General features: G+C 48.4%; 1 protein-coding gene across 3 annotated transcripts; it reads right to left on the bottom strand.

Moving 5' to 3' along the window:
- Positions 1–7,502: 7,502 nt before the first annotated feature.
- LOC143270323 (uncharacterized) lies at positions 7,503–12,758 on the bottom strand. 3 transcript variants are annotated; one of them, XM_076559930.1, is made up of 3 exons: positions 10,272–12,758; positions 9,000–9,445; positions 7,503–8,709 (listed from the first exon to the last, which is right to left on the bottom strand). In XM_076559930.1, exon 1 carries the CDS (start codon positions 11,208–11,210, stop codon positions 10,449–10,451), a length of 762 nt encoding a protein of 253 aa, XP_076416045.1. In that variant the 5' UTR covers positions 11,211–12,758; the 3' UTR covers positions 7,503–8,709; positions 9,000–9,445; positions 10,272–10,448. The 3 variants fall into 3 exon arrangements, with proteins under 3 accessions (XP_076416045.1, XP_076416046.1, XP_076416047.1); XM_076559931.1 differs by having other exon boundaries at positions 9,056–9,445; XM_076559932.1 differs by lacking the exon at positions 9,000–9,445.
- Between the last annotated feature and the right edge of the window lie 4,099 nt (positions 12,759–16,857).

Below are 16,857 nucleotides of genomic sequence, written 5' to 3'. Positions count from 1 at the left end.
CAGGATGGAGAGGGCAACCCTTTCCCCAGCAGGTACCACCGCGGGCCAGACCTTTTTCTTACCCGAATCTGGGACAACTTCCTTTCACCACAGTTGAACGATTTCCTTGGTCTGTTTCTCCCCATTTCCAGGCACAAGGCTGCAGCTTTTGTCCCATGAGAGTGACTCCGGGAAATGAAGTCTGAGCAAGAAGAACCCCCCGAGACTGACTAGATTCTAGTGAAATGGAAGGACCACTTTAAACAGGAATTTCTTGCGGCTTCATCCTGTTCGATGTAAATATTGCATGTCTTGGTTACTTTTCTATCACCGTGAAATAAACACCACGACCAAAGGCAACTTATGAAGAAGAAGAAGAAGAAGAAGAAGAAGAAGAAGAAGAAGAAGAAGAAGAAGAAGAAGAAGAAGAAGAAGAAGTTGTTTATTGGGGGCTTGCTTACAGTTTCAAGAGTACAGGACCATGGAGGGGGGGTGCGGAGCATGGCAGCAGGCAGGAGTGTTGATTGAGCTTTAGCTGAGAACAACAACCATGAGGGAGGGAGATGGAGATGGAGATGGAGAGGGAGAGGGAGAGGGAGAGGGAGAGGGAGAGGGAGAGGGAGAGGGAGAGGGAGAGGGAGAGGGAGAGGGAGAGGGAGAGGGAGAGGGAGAGGGAGAGGAGAGACTGGCAATAGCTGGCCTTTGAAACCTCCAAGCCTGCTTGCCTTGAGTGACACTCCTTCTCTAACTAGGCCACACCTCCTAATCCTTCTGAATAGTTCCACCAACCGGAGACCATGCATTCAGATACACCAGCCATTCTCATTCAAACCACCACATTATGCTAACGATATTTTTGCAGTTTGGGTGGGACTTTCTTTTAAATGCAAGAACCACTCACAGACAAGGGGAGTGTGTTCTCTGCTAATTTAGACAGGTGGATGTGGGCTTAGAATGGGAAGATTTACAAGGCAAGACTCAAAAAGGACAACAGGCAGGAGGTGATATTATTACCCTTGTGTTCACATTCCCATGGGATAAATATGGGAGGGATGCATTTGCATGGAAGGTAAATTTATCCACGGCATTTTCTCTTGGAACATGGTAACTATTAAAAACAATCTACAAGAAAAGCAATTCAGTAGGAAATGGTGGTAAGCTGTCCTCAGGTCTTTAAAAAAAAAAAATACGTGCTTTAAGGAGAAGTGGAGTGAGTTATTTTCTCCAGAGGCATGACATGAAAGTTGAACGGCCAGCATGTCTGCTATTTGGAGGACCTGGGATGGTTGAACGTTAAGTGGGATCAGTGAGAGGAGACAGACAAGCTGAAGAAGAGAGGCCATTGGTGGCTAACAAGGGCGTGTGACCAGAGTGTCCTCCCGCAATTGGGCCAACATGGGGATAAAGCTGCCAGGGATAACGCTTCTGGTTGTCCAGAGTTTGCAAATCAGAGCACTAGACAGCCCGTCTCACTGAGTGTCCTTTCTGTAGGAAATACCAAACAAAAGACCCCCTTGGCCTCACAGTGCGAGCCAAAGACCGGAAAATTGATGGCTGCCTTCTGTAATCACACTGCGCGACCATCCCCCAGACTCAGAGGTGCATCCTTAGTTGAAAACCATTATAACCTTGACGGGGGCAAACTCAGGCAAGGCCTAGCTCAAGGCTAGGGGCTGGTCTCTAGCATGCTGTGCAACCGTGACGCCATATTTGATGTATAGGAACTGTGGTGGTTTGAAAGAAAGTGGCCCCCCCAAGAGAGAGGCACTACTGGGAGGTGTGTTTTTGTGGGAGTAGGTGTGGCCTTGCTGGAGGATGTGTGTCACTGTGGAGGTGGGCTTTAAGGTCCCATAGATGCTCAAGCCACATCCACTGAGTCAGACTGTTGCTTGTAGATTCAGATGCAGAACTCTCAGCTCCTTCTCCAGCACCATGTCTGCCTGCACGCCGACATGCTCCCCGTCATGATGATAATGGACAGAACCTCTGAAGCTGTAAGCAAGCCACCACAATGAAATGTTTTCTTTATAAGAGTTGCCATGGTCATAGTGTCTCTTCACAGCGACAGGAACCCTAACACAGGAACCAAAGTTACCGGTACTTCTAAAGGATCCACCAACATCTGAATGTCCTCTACTGAGTGGCACTTGAGCAGAACCAGATTGCCAGCCCTTTCCCTGCCTGGGACCTGGTTTCTCTTACATACTTGCTCTATACAGTAGTTTTCGACCACCCTGGGATTAGCCCAGATCACATCAGCACCCCTAAACAGTCAGAAGCACCTGACTTTGTGCATCAGAGCCATGTGCTTTTAGTTACTAAATTCCTGTCTCTAGGGCCTTCAGTCTAGGTTTGGTTTGGCTGGCTTTTGTCTTACTCAGACCTACCCCGAAGCCTCAGAGAGCATTTTCTACAGGTCTGCAATATCAACACACCTCAAGTGAACCATTCAACTTCAACTTGCCATGGAGAAAAGGGAGCCATGTTCTCTTTGCCCATAAGCCATGTGCCCCAGGGCTGGGGAGAATTTGTCTCTACAGAATATCAAATAGGAAGATGTCATCATGTCAAACCAGTTGTTTGACATCACATGGTCCAAGGACAGACATATGAGAAAATAGATGGTGAGCAAAAGAAAGAGGTCAAACATTTGTGTGAACTGTTGATCCTGTTTGGAGCCTAATGTCTTTGGGAGGCACAAGGTGTGTTAAAAACTAGGCATGGAAGTTAGGGAACCTGCAGAAGATGAGGAGGAAGGATTCTAGGAGCCAGAGGCGTCAAGGACACTATGAGAACAGGGCTCACAGAATCAGCTAAACAGGGCTCATAGGGGCTCACAGAGACTGATGCGATAATCATGGAGCCTGTATGGGTCTGAGCTAGGTCCTCTGCTTACATGTTACAGTTGTATAGCTTGGTGTCCTTGTGGGACCCCTAATAGTGGGAGTAGGGATGTCTCTGACTCTTTTGCCTGTGCTTGGGACCCTTTTCCTCCTACTGGGTTGCCTCATCCAGCCCTGATATGAAGGTTTGTGCCTAGCCTTATTGTAATTTGCTACACTGTGTTCAGTTGATATCCCTGGGAGGCCTGCTCTTTTCCTTCCTTCCTTCCTTCCTTCCTTCCTTCCTTCCTTCCTTCCTTCCTTCCTTCCTTCTTTCTTTTTTAAGAGAAACAGAGGAGGAGTGGATCTAGGGCAAAGGGAGGTGGGGGACTGGGAGGAGTGGAGGTAGGACACACACACACACACACACACACACACACACACACACACACACCAAAACAAAACACCCCCCTGTAGTCAGAAAGTTTCTCTCCAGTCCCACCCGGCCCGCAGTCCCACAGCTGCTTATAAAATAATCACCCAGAAGCTTATAATTATAACTGCTTGGCCATTAGCTCAGGCTTATTACTGACTAGCTCTTAACTTATATTAACCCATAATTCTTATCTATGTTTGACCATGTAGCTTGGTACCTTTTCTCAGTTCTGGCTTGTCATCTTGCTTCCTCCGTGTCTGGCTGGCAACTCCTGACTCTGCTCTTCCTCTTCCCAGAATTCTCCTAGTCTGCTTGCCCTGTCTGTACTTCCTGCCTGGCTACTGGCCCATCAGCGTTTTATTAAACCAGTGTACAAAAGCATTATCCCACAGCATTTTCCCTTTTCTGCTTAAACAAAAGGAAGGTTTTAACTTTAACACCCCCTAAAACAAAATAAAAACAAAACCCCCAAAACCTCCAAAAAAAGCAAAACAAAACAGAACAGTTAGGCCTTGTCTGACCAGTTTGCCCTGATGCTGGTTACAAATTATTTACTTTATTGTGCAAATTTGAAGCCTTGACAGTTTTCTCTCTTTCTACCAATAACATAGTTTGGAAAATTATGATAAATATTGTGTCCTGTGCCTAGAGAAAAACGTATAACATTATTTTATCAGTGTAGTTCTTAAATATTGTTGTTGTTAAATATGTAAAAATGTATGTAATATGTAAAAAATATGTAAAAATATTGTTAAACATGTTGTTCTTAAATATGTAATCAAATGTTAAGCGAATGCTAAAGGAAACAGCAGAGGAGCAGTTCCCGAGGGCTGGGTGGCTTATGCGTGTCCCTGACTATATGGCCCACGGCCACATTCTATGGAAGAGAAAACTGAGGTTCAGGTAGGATGAGTAACCCAACCCATCCAGGGGGCATCAGTTCTTAATAATCTGTTATATTGCTCCCAAATATTAAAATAACAACAACAGAGAGGCTCACATCAGCCTGCCTATTGTTAGCCTCTGTGTGTGATTTTTGTCTTTTAGTTTTGTTCTGTTAAACAGAAATACCAGAGCAAAGCCTTGGCACCAAGACATCGTCTTGAATGATGCCAGAGAGTGAATAATCTTGGAGCAGGGTCTCCAGGGCCAAAAGACTCTGGTGGAGAGTGGGGTGTTCAGAAGAAGCATGGCTTCTGGGTGCTGTGTGAGGCCTTGGAAGATTGTGGCCCAGCCAAGGGCTGTCGGGCAAGTGCATTCTCATCCCGGAGCAGGGTCAGTGACAGGCCATGGTGGCTCTCAGGAGCGCCACATGTTCGTTAACTGTTGGAGAGGCAGGATGCAGCTGTGACTCTTAGCCACGACATGATGTGACCCGCAACTCCAAACCTTCCCAGGCGAACACTGTTCAGGCTCCAGGGGTGGCGTCTCCATTTGTCCCCAGTGCTGTGTCCCAGTGGAGAGTGGCTGTGCTCTGTGTCAGGAAGTCTTAATGGACTGTGAAGCCACAGGTATCGGAATGTCATTGAGACTAAATGCAAGGAGTGTAGCCGTGACAGAGCGCTGAGGTGGGGGAATCCACAAAAGCAAACAGAAGGTGTTAGTTACTCTCCTTGTTGCCATGACAACATGCTAGACTTAAGCAGATTAAGGGAGAAAGGATTGACTTCGGCTTATGGTTCCAGAGAAATGTCAGTCCATCATGGCAGGGAAGGCGTGGCCAGAGGGACAGGAGAAAACCTTCCGCGCAGGATTAGGAGGAAGGGGTGGTGTAGTCTACAGAGGCCCGACCTTAGGGGTCTACTTGCATCAGTATAACCTCATCTCCTAAAGGTGCCTCTGTGTGGGGAGCAAGAACTCAAAATGAGGACCAAAAAACAGCCCCACTGTGTGGGGAGTAAACACCCAAAATATGGACCTCGAACAGTCCCACTGTGCGTAGAACAGGCACTAAAACAGGGATCTGGGACCGGAGGCGTTCCGGATTCAAACCTGTGACCTGGGGAAATATCTCTCCCAGGTGTGAGTAATTCTTTAGCTTCTTGACAACTGTACAGAAGTCCTGGATTAGTTACTTTTCTCAGCGCCGTGGCTATAAGCACAATGGCTCCTGTGCAGGTCAAGGACAATGGTTCCTGTGCAGGTCAAGGACAATGGTTCCCGTGCAGGTCAAGGAGACACAGTCCTCACTGTGGGGAAGGCACGGAGGCTGGGGTGTGAGGGGACTGTTCACACCACATCCTTAGAGAGCAGACAGAGATGAATGCCGGGGCTCAGCTCCTCTCTCCCCCCCCTTTTCACTCAGTCCAGTGGACTCCAGCCTGTGATGGTGTGGCTTTTATTTCAAGAAACACCCTCATCCAGACACCCAGAGAGGCGTTTCCACGGGGATTCTGAAAACCAAGCAAGCTGACAAAGGAGATGAACCTAAGTGTGTGCATGTCCTCACTTCTCACCAGTTTCTAATTCTTGAATACACCTAGAAGGCCCCAGGATATTTGCAGCCACGGATGCCAAGGAAAATTGACGGTACTAACCATTTGTAAGTATTTGCATCTAGATGTAACTGGTGTGAAGCACAGCACCCACTCTATTTTGGGGGTAGGGAAAACCTGAGACAAGATCTCACCACGTTGTTTCGAGGGAAGTCCACCAGAGAACACACACAGACACTCTTAAAGCCAGATAGAAGAAAGTCCGTGTTGCTGGTTGGGGCACTTGCCCAAATCCTGCAGCCCTGAGCCTCACCGTTCTTTGTCTTTTATGCATAAAAACCACATCCTGGTAGACACAGTGTGGTTAGCAAGAACAGTTTAAGAAGCAAAACTGTGGAAGCCAAAAAGCAAGGTTCACACGTTTAGGGACTTTTCTGGATCCTGGAACTACGGACTGGGTCTTAGATGGATTAGGTCTTTGTGCCTGTTTGGGCAGGTACTGGGTTACATTTTGGTGGGAATGGTGCCCCCAACTCGGCGTCAGCTGTGCTAAGGTCTCAGGGCCCGTTAAAACGAAGCCCAGGTTGGCCTTGAATTCAAGCTTCTCTTGCCATAGCCTCCCAAGTGCTAGAATGAGAGTAAGACATGCGCAGTAAGACCTGCACCAGTAAGACATGCGCAGTAAGACATGCACCAGTAAGACATGCGCAATAAGACATGCGCCACGCCAGCCAGGTCTTAGCACTCATTCTTACAGAAGTAGGCAACCAGACACACCTAGGCACTCTATCAAATGGCTTGTTGCACTTTAAAAAGAAAGGATTCCTTGCAGATAAAAATGTTAAATGTAATCAGATTGAAGCTTTAGAAGATTAAAGTGTCAGCTCTTACTAAAATTTGTATATTCATTAACTATCATTGCACTACCATGGTCTGCTCTTAGTATTTCCCCCCTTTTTAATATATATTACTAGGTAACCAGATAGCATTAGGATGCCAGGATTACCATGCTTTATTGACAATAAAAATATTAAATGTGACCATACTTAATTTTAAAAAATTAAAACGTCATTACTTTTTAAAAAGTATGCTTGTTATCATTTATATTTTCCCCTTATTTTAAAGGGATAAATTAAGTATCAAAATATAAAATAAGTCTAACATACGCGAAAACAATTTTCCTTTTTATTTTTATAGAGTGTATTTGATGTATGCAAATTTTAATAGAACCACATTTTACATTAATCGTTTTTTATGGCTGAGAATGGCTATGAGTCAGAATTGCTATAAAAGATGAAATAGAGACATAAAACTCAGGAGCTTAAGAGAAACAGAAAATCATGGGTGGGATGGTCTGCGTAGACCTCCAGACACTGGACAAATGAAGGGAAGTGAGTTTGGTGGTTCTCGGTGCCGCCCATATAAAATTTTTACTCAGGGCTTTGAGAATGACTTACTTCAAACAGATCTAGTTAATGATGAAAACAATGAGAAAGTTAAAAAAAAAATTATTCTTATCAAATCGAGGCCCTAGAAGCAAGAGGTACAGCTGGTGCCTGTCTGGGAGACAAGAGGAAAATTCCATCCACAAAATGAGCCCAGTGGGAAGAGGGCTGGACTGGGAAAGCTCCAGGCTTCGAGCTTTGCTGGCTCGTGGGAGCTTGATTCTGGCCCTGCATGACGGTTTCCTTCAAGCGCATTCTCATCTAAACAATTTATTCTTCTTGGCTAAACACGGTGGAACAGTGATGATTTTGTTCTGAAAGACCCCCGGCTGAGATCTTTCTCCGGGAGAGACCCCAAACCCAGGGAACACACCGAAACCACAGATCAGATGCAAAAGCAAGAGGGTTTATTTAGACCAGGTACCTGGGGCGAAGTCTCTTGGAGGACTTGCGCACCTTCTTAGGGCAAGGGGGACTTTTTATGGGATCCCAGGGGCAGAGGCGCGGTTACAGAAGCGAGAAGCATAGTTACAGGGTCCCTATTGGTTGTTTCAAAGAAGGCCAGGGTGAACTTGGGGTCGCATGTGTGTGGCTGATTTGGCCTTGTCCAGGCCAGCTGCTTATTCCTCAAGGCCAGGGGCCCGCCATAAAATATCAACTGTCTTACTCCCAAGGCTGCTGACCACAGTTATCTTTTTCAAGGCTGGCCATAGCTATCTCTGTCAAGGCCGGGTAGCTGGCTATGGCTGTGAACTCCTGTTTTTCTGATTCCTGCAGAATGGCGTTTCTTAGGCTAAGTTATGGGGGGGAGCATTTCATTGGCCCAAAGCCCCATGTCCTCATAATGGAGCGGGGGTCTTTCATTCCCCCATTTTCTTTTGTACCAAATGAAATCTTTCATTTTAGGATGGAGAATAAGGGGTTAACTCTATCTCTGACTGTCTGAGCCTCTGATATTGTTTGGTTAGGATCAAAGCCTGGGCAACAGAAACCTTATCCTTGATGAATTGCACCAATCTGTTGAGGATGTATGACCCAAACAATAAAATGAGCAGGAGGACGATTAGGGGGCCCATAATGGTGGAGACAAGGGTCGTAAACCATGGTGACCTTTGGAACTATCTTTTAAATCTTTTCTGTTGAGCATGGCTACTTGGAGCTGTCTGAATTGGCCGGTCTCTATAAGGGCTGCAGTCTTGTATCTACCCCAGCAGCTATTCCGCCCATGGTAATTTTTTTCAGTAACAGGGCCAGCGTCAGGGAAACAGGCTCTCTGGTGATGCCCCTCCCAATGTCAGGAGGACTATTAGGGGGATCAAGGGGACCCCCGGGTGAGTTTTATCTTTAGTGGGTTTGGAGAGCGTTGAACTAGATGTCTCGGTGCCCTCAGCTTCGTCGGGTTCCTTGGCAGCCTTTACATGCGACGTGTGGACCCAAGCCGCTGTCCCGTCAACCTCGGCTCTAGGTTCCTAGATTGATGGCGTCGGACCCAGACAGAGTCCCCAATCTTGAATGGGTGAGGCACCACCGGGCGGTTCAGTTGCTCCCGGCAGGCAGGGGTTTTCACACCGTCTTTTGTATCAGTTGGAGGGCTAGTGGCAAAAGAGGAGATATCAGAGTAAAGGAAATTTACAATTGGTGGGGGAGCCCCATACATGATCTCGAACGGGGTTAGGCCATGAGGCCCAGGAGTGTTCCGGGCTCGGTAAAGGGCTAGGGGGAGTAGGAGCACCCAATCTCTAGTGCCAGTTGCAAGCGTTAATTTGGTTAAAGTCTCCTTAATGGTTTTATTTGCACGTTCTACCTGTCCTGAGCTCTGGGGGCTGTATGCACAATGAAGTTTCCAATCGATCCCCAGTAGCCTGGCCACCTCCTGACTTACCTGGGAGACGAAGGCGGGCCCATTGTCTGACCCCAATATCTGGGGTTTTTTTATACCTGGGAAAGATGTCATCCAGGAATTTCTTGGTTACCACGTTAGCGGTCTTTTTTTCTTGGTAGGCAAGGCCTCTGTCCATCTATGATGTAAGCGTGTCGCTCGGGGCTTTATTTCGCCCCCATTTTCTTTGTTAGTTCCTGGTCCTCCGGGCTTCCGCCATCCGGAGGGCCTGGGTCAGCGCGATCAGCTCTGCCTTTTGGGCCGATGTTCCAGGTGGCAGTGGTGAGGTCCAAACTATCTCCGATTCGGTGGTGACGGCTGCTCCAGTCCTCCGTTCTCTTTCTTGGAGGAAGCTGTTCCCATCCATGAACCAGGCAGCAGGGTTGCGGGGTTGAGGGAGACAACTGGTCTGCACACCATCACTCGGTCTGGGGGCTGCTGGACCAGAGCTTTTACCGCATGGGAGGATAACACAGTTAATGGCTGTCCCAAAGTCAGTTTCCCTGCATCCTTGAGCAAAACAGCAATAGCGGCTTCCCCACGCAGACAGGGGGGCGGGCCATCCTGCAGCTACCGGGCTTTTATGGCCCCAATCTCTGTACCAGCATTCCTTTTGCAAAGCCTGAGTTCTCGTCCACGAACAGTTTAAAGGGCTAGGACTTGTAGGGGGGTCCCTTTGGGTCCTGTCCAGATGTCAGCTGAACCTTTTTCTCGGTGGTCCTTTGATACCTCCTGTTACCTGTGGCCCCCTGGACCAAAGCTGTGCGGTCATTGAGAGAGCCTCCGGTATGGGTCAGGACTGAATGTTGAGCCCCGGTGTCCACTAGGAAGGTCACTGGCTGCCCCCTAATCTTGAGAGTTATCCTAGGTCGGGGGGAGGGGGTCTCCTGGCCTTGACCTCCCCAATCTTCCAGATTGAGGACCCTTGGCTTAGGTCTCCGAGACCCTTGAGGCTCTTTTTTTTTTTTTTTTTTTTGATCAGTCACGAGCCCAATGTCCTCTCTGTTTACAGTAAGCACTTTGTCTTTGTCAAGCAGTGTCCTTTTTAAGTCTCCCGTCCTAACGTCTTAACTCCCTCTCTGACCTGTCCCTGAGACATTATAGTGGCCAGGACTTTTTTGTTTGTTTTTCCTCTCCCTCCGTGTCTCTCTAAGTCCTTTTTTTAAAAACGCGCTGCCGGCGTCTCTTTCTGGTAACCTGAGCCCAATCGGTAGGGGGTTAGAGCCCCTGGAGACCCGCTAAGAGCAACTGGCCAGAGATGTAGGTGTTCCCTACCTTCGCTGCTTTGTCCCGCCTTCCTCGTAGGCGACCGGCAATTGGGGAGGAAGCAGGAACTCATCCTCCGCTGTTTGGGGGCCGCTGCAGGAGCCGCCGGTCCCTCCGGCGCTGTCGGGGGGGTTGTAACACTCGGGGCGGGGTGACTCGGCGTCCATGGGTGACGCCGCCCCCTAGTCACCTTCCCCATATTGGGCCGGAGCCGGTCGTGGCACATCGCTGTGGGTCGCCGGCCAGGGGGCGGTCCCTCGCCGACCCCATCCCCGGCCCCGCCTGCGTGTCCCTGCCACATCCCGTGTCCGCCTGCGCCGCCGCTGCCGACTGTGTCGCTCGGCCGCCCATCGCGCTATCCACCGCCCCTCCGAGCGAGCGGCTGTGGGGCGTTGCCGGGACCGAGGCCGCCTGCGCCGCCGCTGCCGACTGTGTCGCTCGGCCGCCCATCGCGCTATCCACCGCCCCTCCGAGCGAGCGGCTGTGGGGCGTTGCCGGGACCGAGGCCGCCTGCGCCGCCGCGGGCCTCCGCCGCCCGGTTCCGGCCAGCCGCGCCGGGGGCCGCCGCGCTCCATGGCGGCTGGTCGCCGGCCCCGCCCCTGGCCCCGCCTGCGCCGCCGCGGGTCCCCGCGACCAGATTCCCCTGGTCTGCACCAACTCTAAGTCGGCTGTTAGGCGCCACGCGGAAAACCACGGCCCGGCGGGGCGGACTCCTCCGCCCGCACGGGAGACATGGACAGCCGGGGAGAGCGGGGAGTGAGGGGAGCCCCCCCCAGCGCCGCCCCGGACCCCCGCGACCGCACCGCGGCCGCGCGGACGGGAGGAGGCGCGGGGAGCTCCGGCACCCGCCGCCGCCACCGCCATCACCGCTGACGGCCTGCGGGGACTGGGCAGGGGGCGTCCCGGCGCCCTAGCTTCCCGGCGGCCCCGCCTGCGCGTCGGTGCCATAACCTGCTGCCACCTGCGCACCCGCCTGCGCGTTCTCTTCTCCCGCACCCGCTTGCAAGCCTGCCCGCGCGCCCGCCTGCGCCGGAGCAGCGGCCTGCGGGGAGAGGAAAAGACTTGCTGGTGTGGGGTTAGGGAGGAACAGGGAGTGGGAGGGATCCGCCGATCTGGCTTCCTCGGCCCCGGGATTCGGCGAGCGCTGCTGCCGCCGGGGGGGGGCAGAGGGGAAGAGAAACGGCTTAACCCATGGGGGAGGTTCTGTTGTCAGGAGTCTCTACATGGCAATGTATGGGACCTGGTCCGGGTGGCCATGGGGACTGGAAGCAAAAACTTTTTTTCTCCACCTGTGAAATAAGACTGAGGTTAAAGGTTTCCTGACGAGGCCATCCTACATCCATTTTAACCCAATCGGCCTCGCAAAGAGTGATCTATTTTTTTTTTTCTTGATTACGACTCCTTTGTTGTTGGCTCGTGTCTTTCTTTACGTCTGACCAGTGTTTAAGCATGAGGCTCAAGGGGGTGATGACAGTCTGTCCTATGGCTGTTTTTAAGAGGAGAACGGTTAAACAGAAAACAAAAAACGACAGACCAATATAAATAAGACTAACACTCGCTGCGCGGCTTCGGTTCCAAACCGAAAGCAAAACCAGAAAAACCGTGCCCCCAGAGGGGTCTTTAAACCGTGCCCCCGGAGGGGTCTTCAGACCGTGCCACAGAGGGCACTTCAGATGAACCGTGGAACGTCTTCCAGGTTCCCAGATTCCCCTAGGACGTCTCCCAGGGTTCAGTGGCGAAGTCCAGACCCGTCGGTCCCCCCTTTCAGATCCACTGACACAGACAGATTATCAGACGCAGGCGCGGAGACAAACAAACAACATTTAACACTCAGACAAACAGACAACCCTCAGACTGGACAGGGATGACATAAATCAAGGCCGGCCGGCTTACCTCCTGATGGTGGGTCGGTGGTCCCAGGGAGGGGTCTCAATCCCCGTACGGGCCACCAAATGAAAGACCCCCGGCTGAGATCTTTCTCCGGGAGAGACCCCAAACCCAGGGAACACACCGAAACCACAGATCAGATGCAAAAGCAAGAGGGTTTATTTAGACCAGGTACCTGGGGCGAAGTCTCTTGGAGGACTTGCGCACCTTCTTAGGGCAAGGGGGACTTTTTATGGGATCCCAGGGGCAGAGGCGCGGTTACAGAAGCGAGAAGCATAGTTACAGGGTCCCTATTGGTTGTTTCAAAGAAGGCCAGGGTGAACTTGGGGTCGCATGTGTGTGGCTGATTTGGCCTTGTCCAGGCCAGCTGCTTATTCCTCAAGGCCAGGGGCCCGCCATAAAATATCAACTGTCTTACTCCCAAGGCTGCTGACCACAGTTATCTTTTTCAAGGCTGGCCATAGCTATCTCTGTCAAGGCCGGGTAGCTGGCTATGGCTGTGAACTCCTGTTTTTCTGATTCCTGCAGAATGGCGTTTCTTAGGCTAAGTTATGGGGGGGAGCATTTCATTGGCCCAAAGCCCCATGTCCTCATAATGGAGCGGGGGTCTTTCAGTTCGACACCCGAATTCTTTCAGTTGGAAAAAGACGCTTGTAGAAATTGGCTTTTAAGTTCAAAGGCAAAATGCTTTGTGGATTCTGTAACAGTTATTACCACTCTTAAATCAGCTTTAACTGGAGAGGGTGTTTCAGGGAGAAATTCACAGAAAACACAGAGGTGGCAGTCATGGAGGGGCGGCGGTAAATAATTCAGCGGTAAATAGTGCTTGTTAGAAGCGGCATCCTAGCCGGGCGGTGGTGGCGCATGTCTTTCAACCCGGCACTCGGGAGGCAGAGGCAGGAGGATCTCTGAGTTCGAGGCCAGCCTGGTCTACAAATTGAGTTGCAGGACAGTCAGGGGTATGCAGAGAAACCCTGTCTGGAAAAACAAAAAACAAACAAACCAAACAGCTGCACCCTGGTAAGGAACATGGATACAATATTCCTAGAATTAAAACATCTAGCCAGACAGAATGGCACTTTTGATGACTGCTGTGGCAGAATCTTGGTAGAGAACAGGAAAAGCTGGGTATGGTGCCCATTGTCTTCGACCCTAGCAGTCAAGAGGCAGAGACAAGTGGATCTCTGTGAGTTCAAGGCCAGCCTGCTCTACATAGTGAGTTCCAGGACAACCTGGGGGCAAAAAAGACAGAAAGAAACAATGAAAATTTTCTGGATTTTGTATAGATGATTTAAAAAGTTGTTACTGGATGGCTCAAACATGAACATGAGATTTTAAAATACTGTTTTTTTTTTTTCCTTCAGGAAGTTCACGAGTCCCATGAACCCCTGAAACAATGTAAAAGTTGTGTGTATCTGTGTATGTTAGAATTCTTGTGTTGCAAACAACATGAAATGAAGTCAGATCAGGTTACCTCAAATGGAATTTAAATAAACTATAGGTGGAAACCCGGTATCTTGGGGCTAGGAGGAAGGAAAGTCTGAAGGAACCAAGAACAAGGATATAGGATGCATTTAGTGGTCTGCAGTGTTCCTGGGTGGGCACTGAGTAGTTTCACACAGTCGATCACATTGGGTACCTTGACTCAGATGGCTACATCACCTGTCATAGAGAAAAGCCAAAATGGACTTTTTTTATTTTTATTTTTTTATGTTTCCAGGTCAAAAGATCCTAGAATGTACACAGCTCCTTCTATCCTGATTAGAGCCATTCACTGTGGCCAGAAGGCATATGATGATAGATGTGATCTCTTGAACAATATAGAATGGTAAGGAGAAATCCCTCAGGAAAACATAAAGGCTGCCAAGCTTGGTGGTGTACATCTGTGATGCCCGATTTTAGGGTAGCTGAGGCAGGAGGCTAATAAATTCTGACTGCCTGGGCTACATTGTGAGTTCAAGACTAGCCTGTAAAAATCTGTTAGACCTCTCTCTCCAAATAGAGTCTGAAATAGTAAGAAGGCTGGGGATATAACTCAGCATCAAGTGTTTGAATCATTTGCTTGATGTTCTAGGTTCAATCTCAATGTTGTGAAAAAAAAAAAAAGATGAAAGTGGCTTTAGCACTGTTCCATGCAGACAAAATTTACACAGAGGGAATATTTTGTGAGAATGCTTTCAAAAATCTTGAAGTATTTTTTAACTACAGAAGAAATAACATTTATTTTGGTTTGAGAGTTGAAAAGACGTCCCATTGTGACAGTTATTTGTTAAAGCAACCCCAGTTTTCTGAATATGCAAATGCCCATTTTCCTCAGATCTAGGACCATAAAAAATCATGCAAAGTGTTACTATGAATAAACTTCAGAAGCCACCTAATAAATTGCCAATATTAGGCAAATTATTACTATTATGATTGTATTCTTCTGAAGTGCCCTGAGGCTTAGAAATTTTCTGAAGGCTCTGAAACAGATGGACAATGCTATTAAATAAATGCCAATTTAACTAAAAAAGAAACCATCTTTTTCATAGCCAACTAAAGGCCAAGTGTATATAATATTTTAAAAGTTTATGACTATGCAATTTGGCTAGAGTGTAGCAGAGTCTAAGTCACTGTGAAGTCTCACATTTATGATATTCACTGATAAACTGCCAGAAGCAAACAAGGAACCTGAGATACATAGGTATTTCACTGATTTTTTTTAATGCCCACTGTGAAAAATACCGTTCTTATCAACTGAAGGTATGACTTGAATGTTTAGCTATCTAGCGTGTTCTAGAGGCTGGTGAAGACTTGCCTATAATAATGACTTATAGCTGTTGAAAAAGATAGATGATCCAGACCTTGGTTGAAAATATGGAAGCATTCTTTGCGCTGTGATTTGTTTTTTAACAAGGAAAACTACAGAATTAGCTCTGACAATAGCAATGGTGTGACTTAGGACAGTTCAACAATGACACACATTGTTCTTAGGTCTCTCTGAAGATGAAATATTTCCTTCCTTCTTCTTCTTGCTCCTCCCCCCCACCATCTTTATTCCTTGTGTTTATGTCTGTACTACACAGACATGCGCACGGAGGTCAGAGGTCAACTTTCAGGACTCAGTTCTCTCCCTCCACCATGTGAGCCTCAAGGATCAAACTCAAGTCCTCAGATTTGGCAGCAAGTAACGTACACAGTGAGCCATCTCACTGGCCCTAAAACTGGAACATTTTGATGCAACACGTTCCAAATCGGACCTTAGGAACAAGCTTGGTACCTGCAGAGGAAATTCCAGTGAAATGCTGTTGAAGCCAGCGAATTTAATTTAGCTAAGATAGGAAAGACATGGGAATCAGAGAAGAGTTTCAAACAGAAAACGAATCGTCATCGCTGGCAGGAAGCGGGATTAGTGTTGAATTCTGAACTGCTGCTTTTTTAATAACTAATATTAGCAAAAGTTTACCAAGATGGAGGCCAAACACTTACAAGTCTGTAATCCTAGCATGCAGGAAGCTGAGGTAGGAGGATCTTGACTTTGAGGCCAACCTAGACTACACAGAAGGATTGTCACAAATAAACAAAAGAAACCTATGAACTGCTTTAAGTTTTATTTGACTTTCAAGCATATTCTAAAAATAAATGTAAAATTTGGAGAAAAATCATTAAGCAGAAAAGGAGCGGCCCCTTCTGTAGGTAAATTTTAACAACAAACAAAAACATTTGTGTTGTAACTCAACTCAATGGGCTCACAACACAGCAAGGTCAGATCAGGCATGGCTGAAAAATGAGAGGAGAGAGATGTGTTACCTGCTGCAGGCGAGGAGAGCCTGGGAATTATTTCCAAAACAATGCCCTCCTTGGACAGAGGAATTTTATTCAGGGAGTCAGTATGTTTTCATATAAAAAAGCACTTTGGGGACCAGTACAGTTCTGAGCATGCTCAGTTTACGATCACAGTTTCGAAAGGAAAGATGGTTGGGCACACTTTTGGGGATGCTTAGCTCTAAGCCATAGATCAATTGGTTCAAAAGTCTAGAAGGGCAGACAAGCACACAATCTGGGCATGCTTAACTTGCATCGCAAAGATGGCGGATACAAACACTTCCCGGCATGCTCAGCTTTCTTAAAGGACACTTTGGAGGTGTGTTAGTCAATGACCCTAAAAGGTGGGCATCGTGACCATGAAGGAAAAGATTCCCAGTCACGCAGCCTGGAAACTGCTTCCTAGAGATTCTTTCTTGGCTATTCCAGATTAAGGGGTTCTCTTGATTGAAAAGAAACATGAACAAATAAAGCCAGTATATGTTGTTTTTTATTTTCCCTTCCTTCCTCCCTCCCTCCTCCTTCCCTCCTCCCTCCCCTCCCTCCATTCCTCCCTCCCTCCCTCCCTCCCTCCCTCCCTCCCTCCCTTCTTCTCCTCCTCCTCCTCCTCCTCCTCCTCCTCCTCCTCCTCCTCCTCCTCCTCCTCCTTCTTCTTTTGAGACAGGGTTTCTCTGTGTAGCCCTGGCTGTCCTGGAACTCACTCTGTAGACCAGGCTGGCCTCAAACTCACAGAGATCCACTAGCCTCTGCCTCCTGCATGCTGGGGTGCTACCACCATCCAGCTGGGTTTTATTATAACCTGCTCTAGAAAAATCCAATAGAACACTTTTTTTTTTTTTTTTTTTTTTTTGGTTTTTCGAGACAGGGTTTCTCTGTGTAGCTTTGCGCCTTTCCTGGGACTCAC

This window comes from Peromyscus maniculatus, chromosome 22 (genome assembly GCF_049852395.1).
Source record: "Peromyscus maniculatus bairdii isolate BWxNUB_F1_BW_parent chromosome 22, HU_Pman_BW_mat_3.1, whole genome shotgun sequence".
NCBI lineage: Eukaryota > Metazoa > Chordata > Mammalia > Rodentia > Cricetidae > Peromyscus > Peromyscus maniculatus.
This window is presented reverse-complemented; position numbering and strand designations above follow the sequence as displayed.